The sequence below is a fragment of the Apis laboriosa genome, unplaced genomic scaffold, assembly GCF_014066325.1.
Source record: "Apis laboriosa isolate Shangri-la unplaced genomic scaffold, ASM1406632v1 scaffold9_cov152, whole genome shotgun sequence".
NCBI lineage: Eukaryota > Metazoa > Arthropoda > Insecta > Hymenoptera > Apidae > Apis > Apis laboriosa.
Genome location: NW_025224966.1, coordinates 5,067,813 through 5,090,673, shown reverse-complemented (window position 1 = coordinate 5,090,673; position 22,861 = coordinate 5,067,813). Strand labels below are relative to the sequence as shown.

The 22,861-nt window shown below is 34.5% G+C and overlaps 1 protein-coding gene across 4 annotated transcripts in view; it reads left to right on the top strand.

Moving 5' to 3' along the window:
- The window catches only part of LOC122719890 (longitudinals lacking protein, isoforms H/M/V-like), an 83,961-nt gene that overhangs the window by 9,654 nt on the left and 51,446 nt on the right, over positions 1–22,861 (top strand). For all 4 annotated transcript variants that reach the window (XM_043946127.1, XM_043946129.1, XM_043946128.1 and 1 more), the window contains exons 2-3: positions 19,312–20,335; positions 20,969–21,061. In XM_043946127.1, coding sequence (XP_043802062.1) covers positions 19,337–20,335; positions 20,969–21,061 — 1,092 coding nt within the window. In that variant the 5' untranslated portion in view covers positions 19,312–19,336. The remainder of the gene's footprint in view (positions 1–19,311; positions 20,336–20,968; positions 21,062–22,861) is intronic.

Genomic DNA, 22,861 nt, shown 5'->3' with positions numbered 1-22,861 from the left:
TAAGAGTTTAGAGTTATTTTTTTAATAGATTGAAAAATTAGACGATCGTTCCGGCAATTTTCAAAGAATTTTTGTTTCTCTCAAATTTATTTCGATGGGTGATTCTTCGTTTGAACCCTTTTCCGTTAAACGCTGTTTCAATTATATTACAATTATGCTAAAAAAAAAAAAATGTTGAAGATGGAGTTATACGTTCTTCGAATGACGTCTTAGGAGCATCGTGTGTCTCGTCGATGACGATGATCCTTAACCCTTCTTAAGGATCTGTGCACTTGATACGTGTCCCCTACAGTTATTTGTCAGGATACAATTTATACGTAGCTTGATACTCAATGTACGCGGCGATATGATACGCAACGAGCGATAGATACGCATCTTCAAAAAACGAGAGAACGAAATTGGAATAAGTTATAACGCCCTTTTGCATTTTTAGATATAATAATCAGTTGCAGAGATTGCAGATAATTTGTCTCAAATTTATTATTCCTGTTGTAGATTGTTACATTAACTGGAAAGAAAAAAGTTGAATTATTTGCTTATAAATCGTTCCTAACTAATTTTATCATACGAATTTTCACACGTATAATGAATTAATTTAGAATTAATACAGATACGATCTTGCCACTAATTAAAATTAATACCGATCAATTATCTAAGGAATATTAATCTTACACTCCAACGATCTTTAAATTAATAAAACGAATAAAAAAAAATTGATCGTATGAATAAGATGAAGAATAAAATCGTAATAAAATTATACATACATTCCTTATACAAATTCGATCATACTATCAAATTTTAATTTAAAACATTTCAAATCTAACTATATATAGATATATTTCTAACTTGAATCCTTTCCCCAAAACTTTGACTCAAGGAAGGACTCACACTTAAACACAAAAGAATCACAAATTTTTAAACGCCTTATTAAATATACTATGATATAATTTGTTATGGCCGAACGTTGGTAAAATAAGCAAGAATTCTTAGAATCGAGAAACTCGAGAGAGAAGACGAATCGGATTGTTTCTGGAAATAAAATAATTCGCACATTGACGCGTCAGAAAAATTTGGAACATCGTAACAATCGCGCGGAGATTCGCGCTGTTTCCCGTCCTATTCCCGCGACTTTCTCTCGATTACGTGCACGAGATAGCCTCGACGATCGATCGTGCTCGCGATATTTAGCGCAAAAGCCAGTTACGCTTCGCAGAGACAAAGCGTAAAATTATTAACGCGATCATCCGTATGCGGTTTTCGATCTCGCAATAATCGCAGCATTTAATTATTATTTTTCCCTCGATCTTAACGCCGATCTCTCCTCTCTGTGCATTGCCTCCCCTCGTTCTTCGACTTCGAATTTCGTTTTATAATCCGTCCCGCGTTTCGCGAGTCGCGTTCCAACGTGTCCGTTCTCCTTCGTTTTTTCTTTCTTTCTTTTTTTTTTCTTTTTTTTTTTGTTTTGGAGCCTCGCACGCCTCGCTCCTCCTGATGAATGGAAAATTATACACTTGTACACTTTCGCTTCGCTTTCGAACGAAACTCTGTAGAGACTCTAGAGAGAAGGAGCGTTTAGAATACGGGTCACGAGATCGAGGATCGCGATACGTTCTTAGAAATTTGTTTACAAATTTTTATAAATCAAAATTTGATTGCTGGTAGATCATTGATTGGATATGATAAGATTATTTATAATATAATTTCATTTTTACGGGCCATCCTTTGTTCCTCGTCTCTTCGCACAATTCCGAATTTGTAAAGTTTATAAAAATTGACTCGTTATTTTTCTATAAAATAAAGCAAAATCGCTTTAAAATCGATTCTATTTCTATTTAATTGATCGTCGATTCCTTTTTTGTAAGCCTCTTCTTCTTACAGCTCCTCTTCAATTACTAAAAATTTCTAAACTTTCTAAACAAGATTAAACAAGACGAAATTATTTTCATAAAATACGTTTCGAATTGGCCTTGAATAATTCACAGATTAGGAGTCGTCGTTCTTCGTTTCTTATTCGCGTTACAAAAGTGTCACGATGCAGGACGTAAGGGATTCTAACCAAGCGGAACAGTATATTGTAGCCCGTGTGTTTATAATAGGTACAGATTATAGGTGCAGATTATAGGTTCGTTATTTCAGTGTAGTTAGACGTAACATACGGTAGAATTTAACGGCCAACTTCTCATCACGGGACGTGGCGCGCACGATAAGGTGCCTTACGAGTAAAACCAGGGGAATTCTTGGAAACGCAGAAACGACGATGGAATATGCCATGCAATGCTTTCCATCCCAGGGTCTCGTTACGTTCGCGAAATCGTTTTCGATTCAGATCTTGACGCATTACGACCACGCGGAATTTCGTCTATCGTCACGTCTGCCGCGTCTTTCCTCGTTGACATCATCCCGGATAATTTTGAAAAAAAATTCACGATCCGATCCTTACGTGTTTGTTACGCCGGTCAACTGGCCTTCTAGTTAATTAGTCTTGTGCGTATCATTTCGTTAATACGCATCGCATTCGCATGATTCGCTCTCGTTTCGATCGATTCTTAAGAGAAGACCCTTATTAGATCCCGATATTCGACGATCCTTGGACGAGATGTTTGAAATAGCGGTAGAATATTAGCAGAAAGGTAATGTAAATAGCATATAGATTTAAATTGAAATATATATATATATATATAAATGGTTCGAAGGAAACAAGTATCGTATGTATACGATGTAGAAATTTAAAAATTTTATTATCCTGCACGAAATTTTATTTCACGTGTGTAATACGTTGGTTATTTAAAAAAGAAACGCTTTGATTGCATCGATTTTATATAATATTGAGAAGAAGGGAAAAAAAGTAACGAGTGTAACGTAGTTAATCACTCTTTGCAATATGCATAATCGTTCGAATACGAATATTAATAAACGGCGCGAAGAAACCGAAGACATCACGTATACATATATATATATATATATATATTGCATCGCATGTAGTAGGGAGGATATTTTCACGTGATAATTTTAAGGATCAATATTAATTTATTTTTGATTGAATTTAATATTTGAAAAAGAAGAAGCAAGTTGTAGATAGGTAACAATGATTTAAAAGAAATAAACTTTTTTTATGGCAAATATTTTTTCAAAATGATTTTCAAAGTGATCATTTATTCAAACGATTGCTTGGTCGATTATTGGTCAAATACCACGATTATTGGTTTAATACGAGTATCCTTTCCCGAAAATAATGAAACGATTTAACTTGGCGCCTGATAATTGCGCACACCTGAATATCGCTATAATTTATCCACAACAGGTGATATATTTTATCGGCGATTTTAAGTTTACTATTAACGGATAATTAAGTTACTGGGGTGAAATTGATAGGCGCGTTAACGCGGACACGCTTCCATGTAATTTCGCCAGAAAAAAACGCGACGTGGATAAACGAGCAGTATTTTTAACGCCGCAGTTAATCAGTGATTAGGAATTGTTTTCGACCGATGATGAAAATTTATACGAAATATTCGAGAGAAATTGCAATTTTCTTGGATAAATTATTCTTTGGAAGAGAACTGACACGATTTATTTCTAATTTATCAAATTCTTTTTCACAAAATTAAATTTTTTCAAAGCTTAAACCAAACCCTGTTGTGAAATAGAATTTATTGCTAGTTTGTAATTTGCAAAATTTTAATTAATTATTTATTCTTTAATTAATTAATTATTCTTTGGAAGAGAACGACGCGATTAATTTCTAATTTATCAAATCCTTTTTTAGAAAATCAAATTTTTTCAAAGTTTAACGAAACTTGGTTTAACCAAACCATTTATTGTGAAATAGAATTTATTGCTAGTTTGTTATTTGTAATTTGTATAATTTTAATTATTCTTTGGAAAAGATTAACGACGCGATTAATTTCTAATTTATCAAATCGCTTTTCAGAAAACCAAATTTTTTTCAAAGTTTAACCAAACTTGATTTAACTCTGTTGTGAAATAGAATTCGTTTAATTATTTGTAATTTGTAAAATTTTAATGATGGCAGGAATAAAATTTGCAACTCGATGATTACGACTTCGGATTATCGAATGAATTATTAAACAACATTCATTGGAAGAATTAAATAAAAAAAAAAAAAAAGAAAAAGAAAAAAAAAGGGAAAAAAAGGTCGAAAGCGTGTAAATCGTTTAAATCAACGTACGTAATTTCGTTTCACGTTAAACTGTCTTTTATTTCCAACGCATCAAATCTTATTTCCGTTGAATAAACAATTCAGTTCTTAATTAACAGTTATCAAACCCTCGTACTAGCGTAATTTATGTAAATTTTTGTTATTACTTTGCATTATTTACGCGAGGCTAACGAGGTATTAATGTGGTGATTAAAAATTAACGAGTAACGCAAATTTTTGGAATATAAAAGTTCCCACCAATTAATTTCTCGCATTACACGCTCGCTACCAACCATTTAAGGCTTATACGCACTTAAAAACACCGCTTAAAGGGTTAATAAAATAAGATTTATTTTGTCATGTTTGATTCCATTAGCAGTGACCGCGCAAAGTTTACAGTTTTTTGCTCTCGAAAATGATTTCCGCCGACTTTTGTAATCCGTGGAGCTGTGCAAAAAAAAAAATGGAGAAAAGGAATAAAGAAGAGAGGAGAGCAGTAATAATCAATTTACGGTGAAGCATAAATTTTGAAAAATATTTCCAAGGCCAATTTTGTTAATTTGATTTTTACTTTCTTACACGTTAATTGCCGAATTAATTTGAATTGAATTCCACTCGACGGTGAAAAGTTACTCGTTACTTTGACTCTTGGGGAGAAAGATAGAAAGATATTACGATGAATTATATTAAATTTTGGAAAAGCCCGATTCAAATTATTACGAAATGCGAAATAAAATTACAACCTGGACGGATTTGCATTCGATTAACATATTAATGAAATTGAATTGTGAATTTATAACGCGGTGTTGACAAATTGAAATAAAAAAAAAAAAAAAAAAAAAGTTTCATTTTTATCTTAAAGTTTAATACGCGCACAATTAATTATAAATAACGATTGTTGTTCTAATCTTACAATAATGTATGCAGATAAAATTGATTTCTAATGAATACAATTTGTAAGCAAGATTCGTAATTTCATAGCAAAGTATTTCATGGTTCATTAATTAAATATTTGATCACGTAATTAAATATTTATATTGCTTATTTAATAATACATGATTCATAACGAGGCGGAGAATTTGCTTTCGCTTTTCGATATTTCGCATTTTGTTCCAGTTTTTTTTTTTTTTTTTTTTTTTTATTTAAATATATTTCTCTTATTAGTTAGTTTATATCATATTATAAAGGATTTTTTTCCTTAATAATTATTCGATAAATATTTGAATTCTATCTCTTGGAATTATCGATACTATTTAAACAATTTTCATATATATATATATATATATATATGTATCTTATATCTTCAATTTTCAAATAATTTATTTAACCTTTTGTTTACTCAAATAATCCTCTTATCAATATGTACTTTTCACTTTCAATTATCTCTCTAATAAATCATCGCATTTTATTCGTGAATCAAAAAAACTTATATTTTCTGTCAGTGTAAAATGTAAATGGTAATAATAAGAATAACAAAGTAATAATTCGTTACTTTAACAATCGCTTAATATATTTTTATTCTTATCGTTTTAATTTTCATATTCGTCTAAACACGTATACACGTATATATTTCGTAAATCTTATTATTATCTTCCTTATTATTATCATCATCCTCGGCGTTGATGTCTTTTTTTGTCTTTCCCCTTTTCTCTCTTCCGAATTAATCGTTTTTTTATCTATCTTTTTTATTTTCTCGTCTTTTTCTTTTCTTTTTTTTTTTTTTTTTTTTTTTTTTTTTTTTTTTTTTTTTTTTTTTTTTTTTTTTTTTTTTTTTTATCTCGATATAATCATGATCGTACAGATCGTCGAAGAAAATTGTGGAAATAAGTTTGGAAATTTACGCCAGTATCGTAAATGTTGATAATCGATGCGAAATAATCGTGGCGGAGCATGGAAACAAAGCCTCGAATTTAGGGGAATTATTTTGTTAATTGATACCAAGCGGCTCGAATTCCGCTACCTGAAATCGTAATTTGTTGCTAACTATTCGAAGTCGGTATTGATTATACTGGTATTCGATGTTTAACGTTTCTGCATCTGTTCAAGGTATTATTATAATTAGCATAAAATTGCATCCTATTTTTTTTTTTATTTTTATTTCTTCAACCTTTGATCCCCTATTAGACAACAATTTGTACGATTTGTACGATTTGATTGCGTCTCAATATTATTATTAATTGACTATTTGTTAAAAATAACTAGCAGATTGCTATTAAATCGTATTGAATGAATTTCAAAGAAATAAATTTCCTTCGAATGAAATTTGTCTATAAGAATTTGTCGAAATCGAAAAATTTTTAATCAAAGCTCGGTACGAAGTTTGATCTCGATTTATATTTATTCTCTAAATAATACAGTGCCGTAAATGTTGTGTCTACAATTGTGTTATAAATAACGCAAAAGTTCACAACGTGTCGACAATTAATAACGTCTTTTGTATTTGCGATAAGAAATCCAAAGAATGTTTATCTTCTGTATTTTATTATTTAAAACGCAGGAGACTATTTACCTTAATTCTTATCCGTTTATCCGAAATTCGTCGATACTCGACATCGTGGAACGAATAAATATTATTTTGCAAGTTTCTCGTGAAAAATACTTTTTTACTCGTACACGTGCCGCAAAGTGAAAGCTCGCTAATCTACGCCATTACGAATATTAAATTCGTATTTCTTATTTACACACATTCGATAAAAAGATGTTGATAAATTCAAAGATCGAAAAATGTCTCTTTCTCTCTACAACGTTGATACAGTTCCTTTTTTTTTTTTCTCTTTTTTTTAACATTTTTAATAAAAATTTTTGAACAATTTCATTCCGTTTTTTATCGGGGTCAAAAGTCATTTAAACACGGGGTCAACATTTTGTTGTAACAAAATGCAAATCAATCCGAGCAACAACGTTTCGCATTAACGTTTTGCACGTGTCACGCGTTTTATCGCGTTTGATTATGATTAAGAGAATGGTGACAACAAATTGTGCGTGTAATTTTATATATATTTCTCGTTTGCGTTTAATAACGATAATTAATTAATAGAATTCCGTTGATTATCGTAGAGACATCGGCCGCACGCGAAATTCTCCGTACTGTAAATAAAATTAAATACACACCTACAATTAATCTCGCTCCCAACCAACGCGACGCTTCGTTTAAATTGAATTGAACCAACTTAACGCACACCTTGTTAAATCTCTGTATAGATATATCTATTCGGCTAAATTGACGGGGAATTGCAAATATTTACCGATACTTTGCAAACTGTGCAAAATGGATTTGAACGGAGTTGAAAAAAGAAAAAATCTATTCCGCGAGTAAAGGACACGCGGAAATCGACCACAGGTATAGTTTATTCGAGAGGAGAAATAATACGGCATCATCGAAAATTATCGTATCGAGTCGATGATTGATTTTTTGATATTGAATCGTATCGACAAATTTAACATCGATATACGATGTACATCTTCATCGGGAAAATTTTATCCATAAATATTAATCGTACTTCACGTTCTTACTTTAATGTTACCGCAAGCAATTTACAATTGTCAACTGCTAAGCAATAAAATGAAAAGGAATTACCTTTGGCATTTTAAGTTAGTTGATTTATTGCCATTTATCACTTTTTTTATTATCATTAAATTCAAATTAAATTTAATAATACTTTGATATTGTATTAATTTCGATTTTAATATCATTCGGCATTCCAGATACGTTCTCCCTAGCATTAATTTGCTTGTTTCCACGGTCAATAGATTTTTTTCTTTTTTTTTTTTTCTCCATTTTGAATAATCATCCTCATCCCGCTATTGCGAAGAATCCTAATAAATTATCTTTACGAAAACCTATATATAAAAGTTATACTCCTAATATATGTAATAATACGATAAAATACGATAAAATTATTATTTCAGAATAATAAATTTTTGGCAATTGCCAATTTAATCGTCACAAGCAAAATTAAAAAAAAAAAATAAATAAAAAAGAAAAAAAAAAAGAGAGAATAATAGAGAAACAAAACAATTGATATAGGTTATTCTCGATAAGAAGACCGTTTCTCTCATTTTTTTTTTTTTTTTTTTTTTTTTTTTTTTTAACCAACCCACACACCACGAGGAACGTTTATGAGGAGCAGATAGCGCGTTAACATTGATGAAGCGTTTGGCGCGTGAAAAATACTATTATCTCTCCCCACGATATTTTACCAGGTCGTATTTGCGTGCGTTTTCGCGGGCGGGCGCGCGAATTTCAACACATGGACGCCCATGCGAAAAACGGGGGAGGGGAGGAGGAGGAGGAGGAGGAGGAGAGGGGGGCGGAGGGGTTAAAAATATCGCCCCGTGCGCTCCACGTTCCAGCGGAGGAGGAGTGGGGGAATGAATCGCGGAATTACATTCGAATGAAAAGTTAAATGGGAAAGGTTATAAAAATAACAATAAACTGTAAATGTTTCGATCCAGCGGGGGTTGAGAAACACTTTCGCGATCGCGCGTTATGAAAAGGGGCAATTAAGCCGAGTTTAACTTTCGGTGACGTATAAAAAGCGTGCCGAGCAATTTTCCACCATACATACATGTTTGGCCTTTCACGAATTTTTATCGTTTTATTTCATTCCGGAATTCTGCAACTTTTTAACGAAAAAATGAAAATAAAGAAAGGGGTGGGAGGGGGAGAGAGAGAGAGGAAAAAAAGAAGAAGGAAAAACACCACTTCACGCGACCGTATATATATATATATATATATATAATATATATATATATATATATACACACACACACACACACACACACACACAGACAGACACATGTAAATCCGCGCCAACGAAACGAGGTGTGACTCTCGTTTTTGTGTTTAAGAATTTATTTGTGCGCCACCGTTACGCCGCGTTAAGTTGATAACTTAACAGTTTAACTCGCCTCACCCGTTATTCCGTTAATCCTTTTTTGGCCGGGGAACAATTTCGCGTGTTTGTGTACACGTGCGCGCCGCCGCGCTACGTGTTTTCATTATGTTATTAAAATGTTTCTTTTAACGAGGGAAACCGGGTAATCTTATTGACGTTGGTAATGATAATTACATTTCGAGGATCAGTTCTGTGGAATAATTAAGACCATTTATTGTTAGAGATAATGAAATTAGTTGTTGTTGTCTTGCTACTCTTATACATATTTTATGGGATTGATCGTGTAAGTTTCGAATGTGGTGGGAATCGATCGAATCAGGGATGAGATTATACAGGGATGGAAGATGGATCGATCTTTTTCGATCGAATTTGATTGATCCCCGTTGCGACTACTAAGTAGTAATATTCATTATTTTTCATTAGAATACTTTAAAGTATTATAATAAAGATATCGAAAATTTGATAACGCGATAAAAGATAAAGTTTATCGTAATAATTTATTAAATTTTTGCTCGAAAATTCCTTTCGAAAGAAAACTTCGATCGAAGGCAGAAGATTCATTTCGGATAAATCTCTTTGTTAAAAGTATCGCAATTTCACACGGTCGCTAGTGACTTTCAAAACTTTTCTTTCAGGCAAACTACTTTACGTACTTACGTAGCATCGCGTCATCTGGTTACACATGTAAACCGCACAGGCGCAGTCTAAAGCAACGATCTATACGTAATACGGTATAGGGTATGTAGGTGTTGGAAATACGCTGCCAGATCGGGATACAATGTTTAAAAATAATTGGCAAGCGGTGTGCCGAATCTCATCTTTTATCGGTCTTAATTAAATATACACGTATATTTACATATATCGTTTTTATTGCGTGAGCCAAATTCCAAATTGACGATAGGTTCGTCGATGATCGTGACAAATATTCCATCTATATATCGATGCATTATAAACGATGCTACCTGAAAATGTTGGATCAATCGTTGTATCGTGCTCTATAATACGTTGATATCGAGAGAGAGAATCGTGGATTAAAGAAATGGATGGATAATTGTGTGTCGCATATAATCGTAGATCATAGAAATGTTGAAAATACGATTAAATTATTTCATCCCTGTTATCCGTTATCTTTGATTTTATTATCAAATTTATTTGAGATTAGAGATAGATAGATTCGATGATTATTTCGATGATTAACAACGATGACGTTGCGTTTATACAAATTTTCATTTGCGAACGAAGAGAGATTATTTAACAAGCAATAATAATGTTAATTAAATTTTAACCATCGTGATTTATTTTATATACATTTATTGCGTTAAATTAAATATAAAAATAGAAAAGGGGAAGGGAAGATCTTGATACAATTTGAATGTGTAATATAATAAACTGTAATTAAGCTGTAATTACTGAAAGTTAATTTCATCCGATTGAATTAATTCTCTTTCATTTTCAATAACGTAATACTATCTTGATAAAAGTTTCATAATTAATAAATATTTGTATCTTTTATTTTTGTAATACAGAAATCTGAAAAAAAAAAAAATGATAAATTGAAATATGAATTGGAAATTTATAATAACTCGATGAATAATAGTAATGATTATTTGAAAATTTATATCTCGTTTAAATTCAATCGATATACAATAACCATTAAATATTTATTTTTACGTATATAAATATTTATTTTTAATATAAGTAATGTGATATATATATATATATATGCAAATTTGCAATATATAGTTGCAAATTTTATCAGATTTATTTACAATATTTTTTCGAGGTGATAACGATAAAAATAACTAAACTAAACTAAATATAATAGAATACTTAGATACTTACTCGAATTTCAAAGAGCTCGTAAAAAAAAAAAAAAAAAAAAATTAACATCCAGCATTTTTTCTTTTATGGCAATCAAAAAGTTATACTTTTCTCTTAGTTATGTAGAACCTACCTATTATTACACTTTCCAATTTTATTTTTCAACTCCTTTCACTTCATTTCATTTCATTTCACTTTGCAATGTATCAATGTATACGTATATGTATATATAAAAATAATACTCGTTACTCAGTCACAACGATAAATGTATCACTTTCTTGTTTAATCGTTTAATAATAATCCTTTCTGATAGTTCTACGTCGCGTAGACACTTAATTAATTTAAGTGGCACTATAAATTTATCTTTACTAAATTATATAGATCGTTGAGCATACTAGGATGCCTCGATTGTTCAAATAATCCAATCATCGATTATCTAACGATTACGTGAAATTGATACCCCTAATTATCAATTATCTAAATGTGTAAACCAAAATCCCAAAATCGTAGATCGAACAGAGAACAAGTAAATACACGGTATTCGATTAGTAATTAATGGGACAATGAATTAAATGAATTATAAAATTAATTTTTGTTCGTCGTAATTATACTCGTAATTATATTCGCTAGTGGAATGATTATATAATTGATTCTTAGAACATATACGAATCTATGTAGTTTTACGTAGACGTTTTTTTCTTTTTTTTTTTTTTTTTTAGTAAAAGTGATTTTTAATTTTCATTAGTGAAATTTAATTTCGTTAAAAAACCAACCTCGCGATCCATAGGTTGAGAATTTAACAGGTTTTTATTGCACAAAGAATTCTGAGAAATTAAATTTCACTTTTCTATTAAGTCTAGAACTTAATTCGGTGCTTTTATATCATAACGTTTATAACTCTGATTTGTAATGTGATACTATTTGGTAAGATTTGAACGTAATGGTATATTGTAACTTTCATTTCTCAAACTGTTAATACAAATTATTATTAATTTCGTACGATTTCTAAAAAAAGTGATGAATTAAAAAGGGAAAAACAATTTGATTAATCTAATGATTAAACAAGTCGCATATTTTGTGAAAAAAAAGAAAAAAGAATGAAATATATTTTGGAGCAAAAAAAAATCCTCTTTCATATGGAATATTCTCTTAACTTGATCGTTATTAATTCTGATTATTGTCATTTGATACTTTCAAATATTGGAAAAAAGTACAAGAGAGCATTAATGAGTTCATTGCATCGAGGATTCAAAAATTATCTGAAAGCTAGAGCAAAATAATGACGAACAATTAAAGCACAGAATTAATTTCTAGACTTAATAAAAAGCACAATATCTATAAAATTATATATATTAAATTTTGTTAAAAAAATACAATAGAATCTTCGTTATATGAACATTTGTTCTGTTATACAATACATTTTCTATTATAATTATTTTCTTATATATCATGAAATTTAGCTATTAAATTAATAACATAATAAAGATATACACTTTGTTTCGAGATATTTATAGAAGCTTAAAAGTAGTATAATATCATAGAACTAATAATATCGAAGAAATTATATAATTAAATTGCCTATAATTAAAATTTGGAATCCATTTAAAAATAACCATTAAACAACGCTATCTCTCTTTAATTTATAATTTTATTTATAAACCAAATATATTACATTTCCCTTTAATTATTAAATAAAATCGAATATTAACTACGCTTGTCATTCTATTACATAAAAATTTTCTTACGTAAATACTTTTATCAATTAATTCATACACACAATATTCTATTGTATCTACATAACAAACAAAATTCTCTCGATCCCCTAAATACGAATCGAACATCGCTCGAGCCTCCAGTGTTGGAACTTTCGCCGTATGCTAAATCAAATTCTAATTAATTATCCTACGTTCTATTACATTCAAATTTTTATCTCTCAATTTTACCTACATATGAAATAAAATTCCCTCGATCATCTGAATCGAACATCGCTCGACCCCTCATAACAATGTTGGAATTTTCGCCTTGAAAGAATTATTAAACATATATACATATTCGTTTCATTTCATTTCCCTTGATTATAAAATTAAATCTAACCATTTTTAAATAATTTTTTTTTCTTCGCACGATATTTCGATACTCGAATCGAAACATCGCAAATTCCCATAAGAATGCTGGAATTTCCACAATACTCTTGAAATGATTATTAAACGATATTACTTTAATTCATTACACAAATAATACATTTATCTCGTTTCATTTCCCTTGATTATAAAATTAAATCTAACCATTTATCCTAACCATTTCTAAACATTTTTTTTTTTTTATTCTTCAATGCGCACGATATTTCGATACTAATCGAAACATCACAACTCCCATAAGAATGCTGGAACTTTCACTTGAAATAGTTATTAAACGATTTAATTCACTACACAAATAATACATTTATCTCGTTTCATTTCCCTTGATTATCAAATTGAAACTAACCCGCGTTTATCCTTCGCTCCTACAAATTTTCTTTTACATTTTTCATCCCCCAATTCCGGCTACGCGTGAAAATAAAATTCTCCCGATCCTCTGAATACGAATCGAGCGTCGAGAGCCGAATCCCCGTAAGAACTCGAGCGAGAAACGACGCTTGGTATCGAGCTGGTAGCTCTGACGAGCCGATCGCGTGGCCGTTCTCGCGAAAATCCGCTCGCCGGCGCGGACACGCGCGCGTGCGCGCGCGCGCGCGCCTCGTGAAAGCCGATTCGCGAACAGGAAGAGAGTCGGCGGTTTATCGCGCGCGCATAATCTAATTGCGTATAGCTGGCCGCTGTACTGTTTAACATTAAACCGATTGCACGGTTTAAGTCCCGGCGTGGCCGGTACACGCGTGCGTGCCCGCCGTTCTAAACGGATTGACCCAAAGAAAACCTCTGAAATGACATAAATAACGGAGGCATGCACGCCTCGGTTTATGTAACGAGAGGAGTACAGAGAGCCGCGAAAGGGACGAAAAACGCGGGGGGAGGGGGGCGAAGAAAACGGGACCTTTCGATCGCGCCCTCTCTCGCCCGTAAGTCAAATCAACGAGGACGAGAATTATTGAGAAATCTTTTCTTCGATTCACTCGAACGCTCGTTCTTTTCTTTTTTTTTTTTTTTTTTTTTTTTTTTTCCAAAAGAGAGGATGAGTAATTTGGGTTGGAAAATTGGGTTGAAGTTACTCTTTTTTTTACTTTTTTTCTCGCGTTACCGGAATATTAATTTTAATTTCGTGGACAGATCGGAAGATAGAATTTTTCGAAGCATCGGAATTCTATCTCGCGTGCCATCATTATGAATTTTCTTTCTTTTCTCCGAGAGCGAAGATGGGATTGTAGGTTCGAGAGCGAAGATATTGCGAAATATATAGAGGCAGAGGCTTTGAGGTAAAGGTCAGCTGGACGCATCGTGTTAATTTACGAGAAACGTGCAGTTTCTGTTATTTTTTCTTCTGATTAAAGGGTACGAGTTTTTCGCACTCTCGACTCAGCTCCTCGACTTAGCGCGTGTCTTTGTCTCTTGAGCAAATTTGTGGGAAACGAGATTTCTTTTTTCTTTTCCTTTTTTTTTCGACGATTATGATCCTGATATAATAAGCGTTGGCGTAAGTGTTGACGAGATTAAGGAATTAGGGAAACGAGAGAAAGGGGAATAAGAAGAAATCGAAGAGAATCGAGAGAGAGAGAGAGAGAGAGGAAGAGAGAAATGAAACGAAATGACACTTAGGTAATCAATTCGTCAACGAAAGTATCACAGCGTTAAGGACGAGCTTGAAAAAAATAAATTTAACATTCACGCCGTGTTTCGAAAAGTGTGACAAATCGAATTAAACGATGGATTCGTTCTTTGGTTTCATCTCGTTGAATATAAAATATTTATATCGGAGTTTCAATCTTTTGTGCAATTTTGTGAAAATCAGTTTATGACTTTTCAACAAATTTTCTACGCGTAACGAATATACCAGTACAAAGTAGGAGAATGTAATAAAAACGGAGAATTATTATATCAATGAACAATTTTTTTTTTTCAATATTAAATAAATTATACGAATTACCATTGTTACTTCTCGTTTATTACAATTGTTTCTTCTCGTTTAATCGATTAAAATATATATATATATATATATATAAATTTTGATATAAAATGTCTTCATTATCAAGTATTCTATTCGACCAACCATTCGAGAACTTTCTAATTACCGCGAAATTACTTAAAACTCGTCCTAAATTCACCCGTGTATTCATCATGATTAATTTCAACCAACATATTAGCCCAGCCATGAGAGCAAAATATAATTAACCGACTAACATCTCTATCCAGCTCTCCACCCTAAACAGAATTCGAAAACGCTCTTGGTCCATAGCCTCGATGCATCACAAACCTAATCAACCCCTAAAATTCCAACTATTTCCCCTCCGATTACCATACCAACCGAAATGGAACGAGACGAAGAACTGTACCGGTCTCGATTAAATAATCACACGCGGTATTCAACGATGACGTTGTCGCTGTGCATTCATCGTAACTTCGAAGGTTTCCGGTGATAGTGAACATGTTATACAGTCTCGAAAATCATCAATGTAATTACACCTTTTGCTCCTTTTATATTTAGACGGACAATAAACCGTCGATGGTGGACAGGAAACACCGTATTTGAACACGGAAAAATACGATTGTATTTAGCTAGGATTTTAAATTTTGATTTTAATTTCGAGTAAAAAAGAAAAAATAGAATTATATAAGAAAAAATAACACGAAACAAAATCCTCCTTCGAATTTATCGAAGGATTTACTGAATTTCTAATAATAAATTGTTATTTTTGCAAAAAGATATATATATATATATATATAAGATTTGAGTTTTGTATTAAAAGTACGATTTCCTTTCTGATCCTTTAAAAAAATTATCACCAATTATCTGGGAGGGAGACTGTTTACGATAGAAGCGGAACCGGAAACGCGATGTTTCGCTCAACGAAATAATTTTTTCGCGTATATAATACCCAAGTACAAGCTGATGGCCTCGCTCAAATTAGCAAAGTCATCGTTTCTTTTGTTTCTTTCCATGGGAGTTAGCACGCGTGTAAGCGGATTCCTGGCGGATTTCACGCGGGTAAAGTTTTCGAAGTAGCCGGCGGGCAAATTTAGCCGCAAGCTCTAATTAAAACGCGCTCAAGTTTCCGGAGCACGCGAAGAATATTCCGTTTTTTTACACCAGAGTTGTAGAAACCGGTGGTAAATCGCGATTTCCGAATCGTGTTTGGAATACGTGAAGTGCGCTCGTTGGAATTTTTCTCTATATTTTTCTATATTCTTTTTCTTTTTTTTTTTTTTTCTTTTTCTCCCGCCACTTGTCACAAATTAGGTTAAGTTAGCAATGATGATCGATAATTGAAATAAATAGCGATTAACTTATAATAGAAATCTAGATCTGCATCTAGAATAAATAATCTGTCCTACTTTCGTTTCGTTTCTTCTATTCAATATAATAAATATTTATTATAATTGATTTTTCGAAGAAATTTTATAACTATATAATAAGACAAAGATGTTTCCATAGAATTTATCTACGGAAAATTTGACATGAATGGGATAATATTTGTAGAATTTGGGGAACGTTCGTTGTATCATTAGATCGGATGAGATTTTTTACGATTTTTTAATTGCTTGCTCGTGTCACGGAAAAAAAACATCAATGTTAATATTAATTTGTTTCAATCGAGATATTACAATATTTATAGAATAATCTTATTCGACGAATTAATTCGGCGAATTTAACGAAGCGCGTCTATAAACAAAATCGCTTAAGTAAACCTGACACTCTTACGTATTTTCCATATTCTCGTTATAATAATAATAAAGTATCAGAGATCGATTCTAATTAAAAAACTTTCGTTTCTTCGAAGTAAGGACTCGTCAGGCGTCGAATTATTCAAATACGATCCGTAATTTGGTAAGAAAAATATTATTTTCTCTTTATTATTAAGATAATACACGATGCATTATCAGTGTGCAACGTTATCACGTGGCTCGAAGAGAATCACGCGAGCATCGCTCGCCGTTAGCGCACGCCATCGCAAGCGCGAGCGCGCGCGTATTCATCCGCCGATATATCACGCGAACACGCGCGTCCACGCGGGTTTCGTGGCTCGAATATATAAGGTGTCCCAATACAATCGATCCCACTACGAACGCATTAAGAAAAAAAAGAAAAAGAAAAAAATTAAACGCGAAATAAATTTATCCGAGATCATCCATTTTCCAGAAAGAATCAAATAATGTAATAAAATTTCGAGTGCTTATTCATTAATTAATTTTGAAAATCGAACATCGTTCGCCTATACTTCTATATATTTTCTATTCCACGTGTTATAATTATTATCTTCGTATAATAAAAGAATATTACCACACACTATATTATATTTACTCCTGTACGTATAGAATAACCTTCTAGAATCGATGATTCGCAAATAAACAAATTTACTTTACGTACTTACTCGATAAGTTTTCAAGCATGAATTACTCGAGAAAACGCGGCTTTCGAGTAAACAAACTTTATTCGATATTTTCACGTCCTATTTTTTCTTCTTTTTTCATCCCATCTCTCGTCATTTTCCCCCTTGTATAGTAAGCAACCTCGCCCTAAAATCGCCTGAATCATTCCTCGATCGAGAACGAAAATTTCAATAATCGAATGATACAAAAATTCTTATCTCCATCTCCATTGCACAGCTCCCAGTCGCTAAAACGCGTAAATGCAACACGACGTCGCGTACGCTGCCCGCTCGTACGTACGCACATGTCCGGGACACGTGCGTGCACGAGCATTTCGCGGTTTCGAGCAGGCGAATAAATAATAACCTTGGTTGCCTTCGAGGAGGAGAGATAAGGTTAGGCCGGTATCGTGAACCGATATCATCGTTCGCCTTTCGTGCATCTTCCTTCTCGGGGACCGCGAGCGTCAGTCCGGAATTGAACGACGCCAAGAGAGAGTTCGCGCCTCGCTCGAATAAATCTCGCGATGATCACGAGACGGGGCTATGCTTCCTCCGCGTTCCTCGCGCTTCCGCGCCCGTTGATTTATGCCGCGGGAAATCGTGATAGCGACGGCGTCCGCGTACACGCGCGGTTTTCCGCGACAGCCTACAGAGAATTCCAATTTAGACGTCGAAAGACGCTTATTTTTTTCTTTTTTTTTTTTCTTTTTTCGAACGGCGAGTACGTGATTTAATGCCCATCCGCCGATGCCCACGCGATCGTCCGTGTTGCGTAACGGTGCCTGATCGTTTCGGCGGGAAGCGGATAAGGCTGGAAGCTCGAGGAAGGGTGGGGAGGGGATGTCAAGGAGTGGGGATGTAAAGAAATGTGGAGAGGAGATCCGTAGTATACCGTGGTCGAGATATTTTTTTTTTTTTCTTTGTACGTAAATTTTTCGAAGTGATTACATATTTCGAAGAAGAGTACGAGTGGAATCGAGGAACACGCATAGGAGAAGGAGGAATGACTCGATATTTATTCTTCTTATCGCCCAACTACTATTTGCATCAGCTATCTAAGATATTGTACAAAGAGCGCGCAATTCTAATTGTACGCGATTTTCTTACGTGTGACAAGTTGATGAAGTTTATTTTTAGAAAAAAAAAAAAAAGAAAAAAGAAAAAAAAAGAGTGGAAGGGTTTTTAGGTAAGAGAACGATGATAGCGCTGAATTCGATCCGAGATTAAAATGGAAACAGATTGATTTATATAATCGCATGGCATTAACGAAAACCTTTTTTCTTTTTTCTTCTTTTTTTTTTTATCTTAAACCAATCGACATCTCATTTGTTTAATACGTGACGTAATATTTTTGCAATATCGTGTATTGCAACGGGAGATCCGGATGTTGATCGACTGAGAGAATTAGCACGAATCGTGTAAATTAATAAAAGAAAAGCTTCACCGATCGTCCAGTTTCCTTTCGAAAACTAAAACTGGCCTCTCCCCTGGCTTAAGGAAACGCGCAGTTTCTCAATTTCTCGGAAATAAAAAAGAAAGAAAGAAAGAAAGAAAGAAAGAAAGAAAGAAAGAAAGAAAAAAAATACGGGCGTCGACGCGAGCAACTAACCTCTGATACTTCAACGACGAAGCAGTGAGCAGCACGGGTCGACAATGAGCACGGGAGCGACGCGAAAAAACCGAGAAAGGGGAAAAGAAAGGAGAAAAGATAAAAGAAAATAACGCATAAAAAACGCGAGAAAAAGAACAGAAACGAGAAATAAAAGAGAGAGAGGGAGAGAGAGAGAGGGAGAGAAAGAGAGAGAGAGAGAGGGAGAGGGAGAGAAAGAGAGAGAGAGAATAAATATTCGCAAGACGTACGCGCAAGAAAGGAGGATATAGTAGGGCCGGTACAAATGTTTCTTCTGCAGCAGGGTTGCGGGGTGCAGTTCAGACATGGGAAGTGAGCATTACTGCCTGAGGTGGAACAATCATCAGAGCAACTTGCTGGGTGTGTTCAGTCAACTGCTGGAGTCGGAGTCGCTGGTGGACGTGACACTGGCGTGCACGGAGGGACCTTCGATACGTGCCCACAAGGTAGTCCTCTCCGCGTGCTCCAGCTACTTCCAGGCCCTATTCCTCGACCACCCGAACCGCCACCCCATAGTCATCCTAAAGGACGTACGTTTCGCCGAGCTACGTACCCTCGTCGACTTCATGTACAAGGGCGAGGTAAACGTCGAGTACTGCCAGCTATCGGCCCTCCTCAAGACAGCGGAGAGCCTCAAGGTGAAGGGTCTAGCGGATATGACGAACATCAACGCGGCGGTAGCTTCGAGGGACGAGCAGCAACAGCAGCAACCGCAGCAACAACAACAACAGCAGCAGCAGCAGCAGCAACAACAACAACAGCAACAACAACAACAACAACAACAACAACACACGAGCACATCCGAGGGTATACAGCGCGAGACGTCGCGAGAACATCACCGTGAACGCGAGAGTATAAAGGAGGCGAGCAATAAAGAGAGAGACAGGGAAGGAAACACGTCGTCGTCCGGTGGCACGGGGTTGCCATCGGGTGGTGGGGTGAAAGAATGCGAGCAAACTCAACAGAACGTGGCCCAATTGCCCAGCAGCGAGTCGACAGAGGCGGTAGACATGACGGATTGCCCGCCATCGCCCACGGGACCCGGTAGCCCTTGTCCAGGGCCGTTGGCCCTCGATCGGCCCAGGAGGGACTCCGAGGATGCCGCCAGCCTCGAGGAAACGAGGGGTTCCCTTAGCCCGATCTCGGTCCACAGTGGACCCTCGGATATGAGTCTAAGTAATAATACCGGGAGCACGCCTGGTGTGCTACCGTTGAACTTACCGCAGAGCCGGCTTCCGTCCCCGCACAGTACAGAGCCTCTCGCGGGCCCGTCGGGGTTACCCCCAGTCCAGCAAGTTCCACTTGTAAGTACTCTTTTGTTTTCTCCTATTTTTTTTTTTTTTTTTCTCTTTAGATCGTCGAATTTAGGATTTTTTTTTTTTTTTTTAATTTTTGAAATTTAGAATCTTCGCGTCTGAGAGAAAGAGTTTCAATAATATTAATTATTGAAATTTTCGTGTTTTGTTTGTGACGGTGCAGAGTGGTTGAACAAAAGTAAAGAAAAAAATTGCACGAGAGAGAAAATTTTTAATGTAAATACAATTGTTGTTGGATTGATACGAAAAATAACGTACTTCGTTTCATTTTGCAAAGTTTCCTTTCAAAATTCGATAATTTTCTTAACGATCAATCTCACGTATAAATTAGTATAATAAATAGAATAGTTTGAGAATTAGTTACTTTATATTCGATATTTTTAAGACGTAGCAGCGTAAACACGTTTAATTATTCGATCAGATAACGTTATTCGTTTACACGATGCATCGCTCTCTATCTTTGAATTGTTTATCAAATTAATCACGCCTCCTCGAGAATATAAAATGCTAATGATTTCGAGCGAAGTTCGCCTCGACGAGCGAACAAGTTCGTACTCTCTTCGAATAGCATCGACAGCTATCCAATTATTACTTTGACGTGTGCCCGATGTTCGTTTGCAGTCGTTAAAAAAAGAGATGGACTGGGAAAGGTCGACCGAAGAGCGCAGTGCGAGCAGCGAAATATCCACGGATTACAGACTCCCGCCAGATCCGGTGAGTTTTCCCTCTTCCTCCGTACTATATATTCCAATTTATTGACTACTTTTTATTCTCGTACTTTCTCTTTACTCTGCATTTATATATCGATTACGGTTATGTATCGCCGGCCACGCTCGACTCATCTGCAATCGTATACACACGACGGCATTTTTACCATTGGATTGTGGATGAGCTGATGCGAGTCTTCCAAAAAAAAAAAAAAAAAAAAAAAAAGAAAGAAAACGAAATTGAGACGAATAAAAAAAAATAATAAGAATACAAAAAACTAAAGAAAAGAAAAAAAAATAAAGATAGAGAAGTAGAAACGTCTGCAATTCGTTGGATCTCGACGCATACTCGAGGTCGTACGAAGATTACGACAAATCGTTCGTTTACGTGCTACTCGTTGACGATCGTCGGTTGAGACAAGAGAGTCCGTAACATCGCCCGGGGCAACGACGAATGTCCGTCGTTCGATAACATTTTCAACACGATCCATTTTATCTATCTATCTATTTATATATATATCTATCTATTTTGTTTGCCTATCTATCCCCCGCCGATAGATAGACAGGCATATTATACATTATATTTCGAGTTCACTTGCATGTGGGTCTATTTGCATGTGTGCCCAAGTGCTTTGCTGTTTGCTGCTCTCCCCGCTAATTTTGAAAGTGATCGTATCATTAACAAGAGTCGCTAGAGTCGAGTCCTGAATCGAGAGTAGAGTGTGATCGGAGAAGTTCGATGACAAATGATGAGAGAACCGTTCATTCCTCTCCTCCTTTCGAGCGAGCAAGGGATTTATTCAGCACATTATTATATTCATTATTATATTATTCTACTTCTATCGAATACGAGGATGCATTCAACACGTGATAGCGTTAACAATTCCAGTAACCAGAGTGTTGAAGTGTTTCGAACAAGTTTATTCCAACACGTTATACGGATTATTCTTTGATTTTAAGATTCGATTACGTTTCGATTCGATTTCTTGCCGAAAATCTTGCACAAAATGGCGCGATAGGACCGTTAAAAAAAAAAGGACCGTTAAAAAAAAAAGAAGAAGAGACAAGAATAACGACAAAAAATTGAACCTAGCCGCTTGCCGATCGTTTTAGCTTCAGCGTCCCGTAAAGAAAAGATCTTCGTCGAGACGCGCTGCGCAGAAGGAAGATCAATCGTGCATGCCGTCTACTTTGACGAACGTATTATCTTCTCTTCCAAACTAATTCACATCCTATCGTGCATATCGTCCTCTCTTCTGTCTGTCTCTCTTTCTCTCTCGCTCCTCCGTCTCTCAACCTCCCCCTCTTCTTTTCCAATTTAAATATTATACGAGACAACTCCAACAACTCCTTTCTCTCTTCGCTATTATATTCGTGCGTCCATTCCTCGACCGCGCTGTTTTTCATCGATCTTTCACGAGTATACATATATATCTTTGACTTTTTTGCTCTAATTTTTCTTCTTTCCCTACCTGTTTTCTCGCGAAACGAAAGGAAAAATTAATTAACGTTAAAAAAGAAATGTTTCCCTAAAAAATCCTATTCCCTAAATACTGAACATTATTATAAATTATCTCTTTCTTCCTCTGACTGATTCGCGAGATCGAAGGAAAACCGGCATCTAATACTATAATATACACTATATACGTCCTATTCAGTCCCATTCCTGCCAGCCTGTCTTGCTAGCTCACTGTCAAGAAGTTGACCTTCGTTTTTGGCCATGGTTGTTTTTTTACTACATTTTTATATATATATATCAATATGTAAAAATATATATATGTATATATATATATATATATATATATAT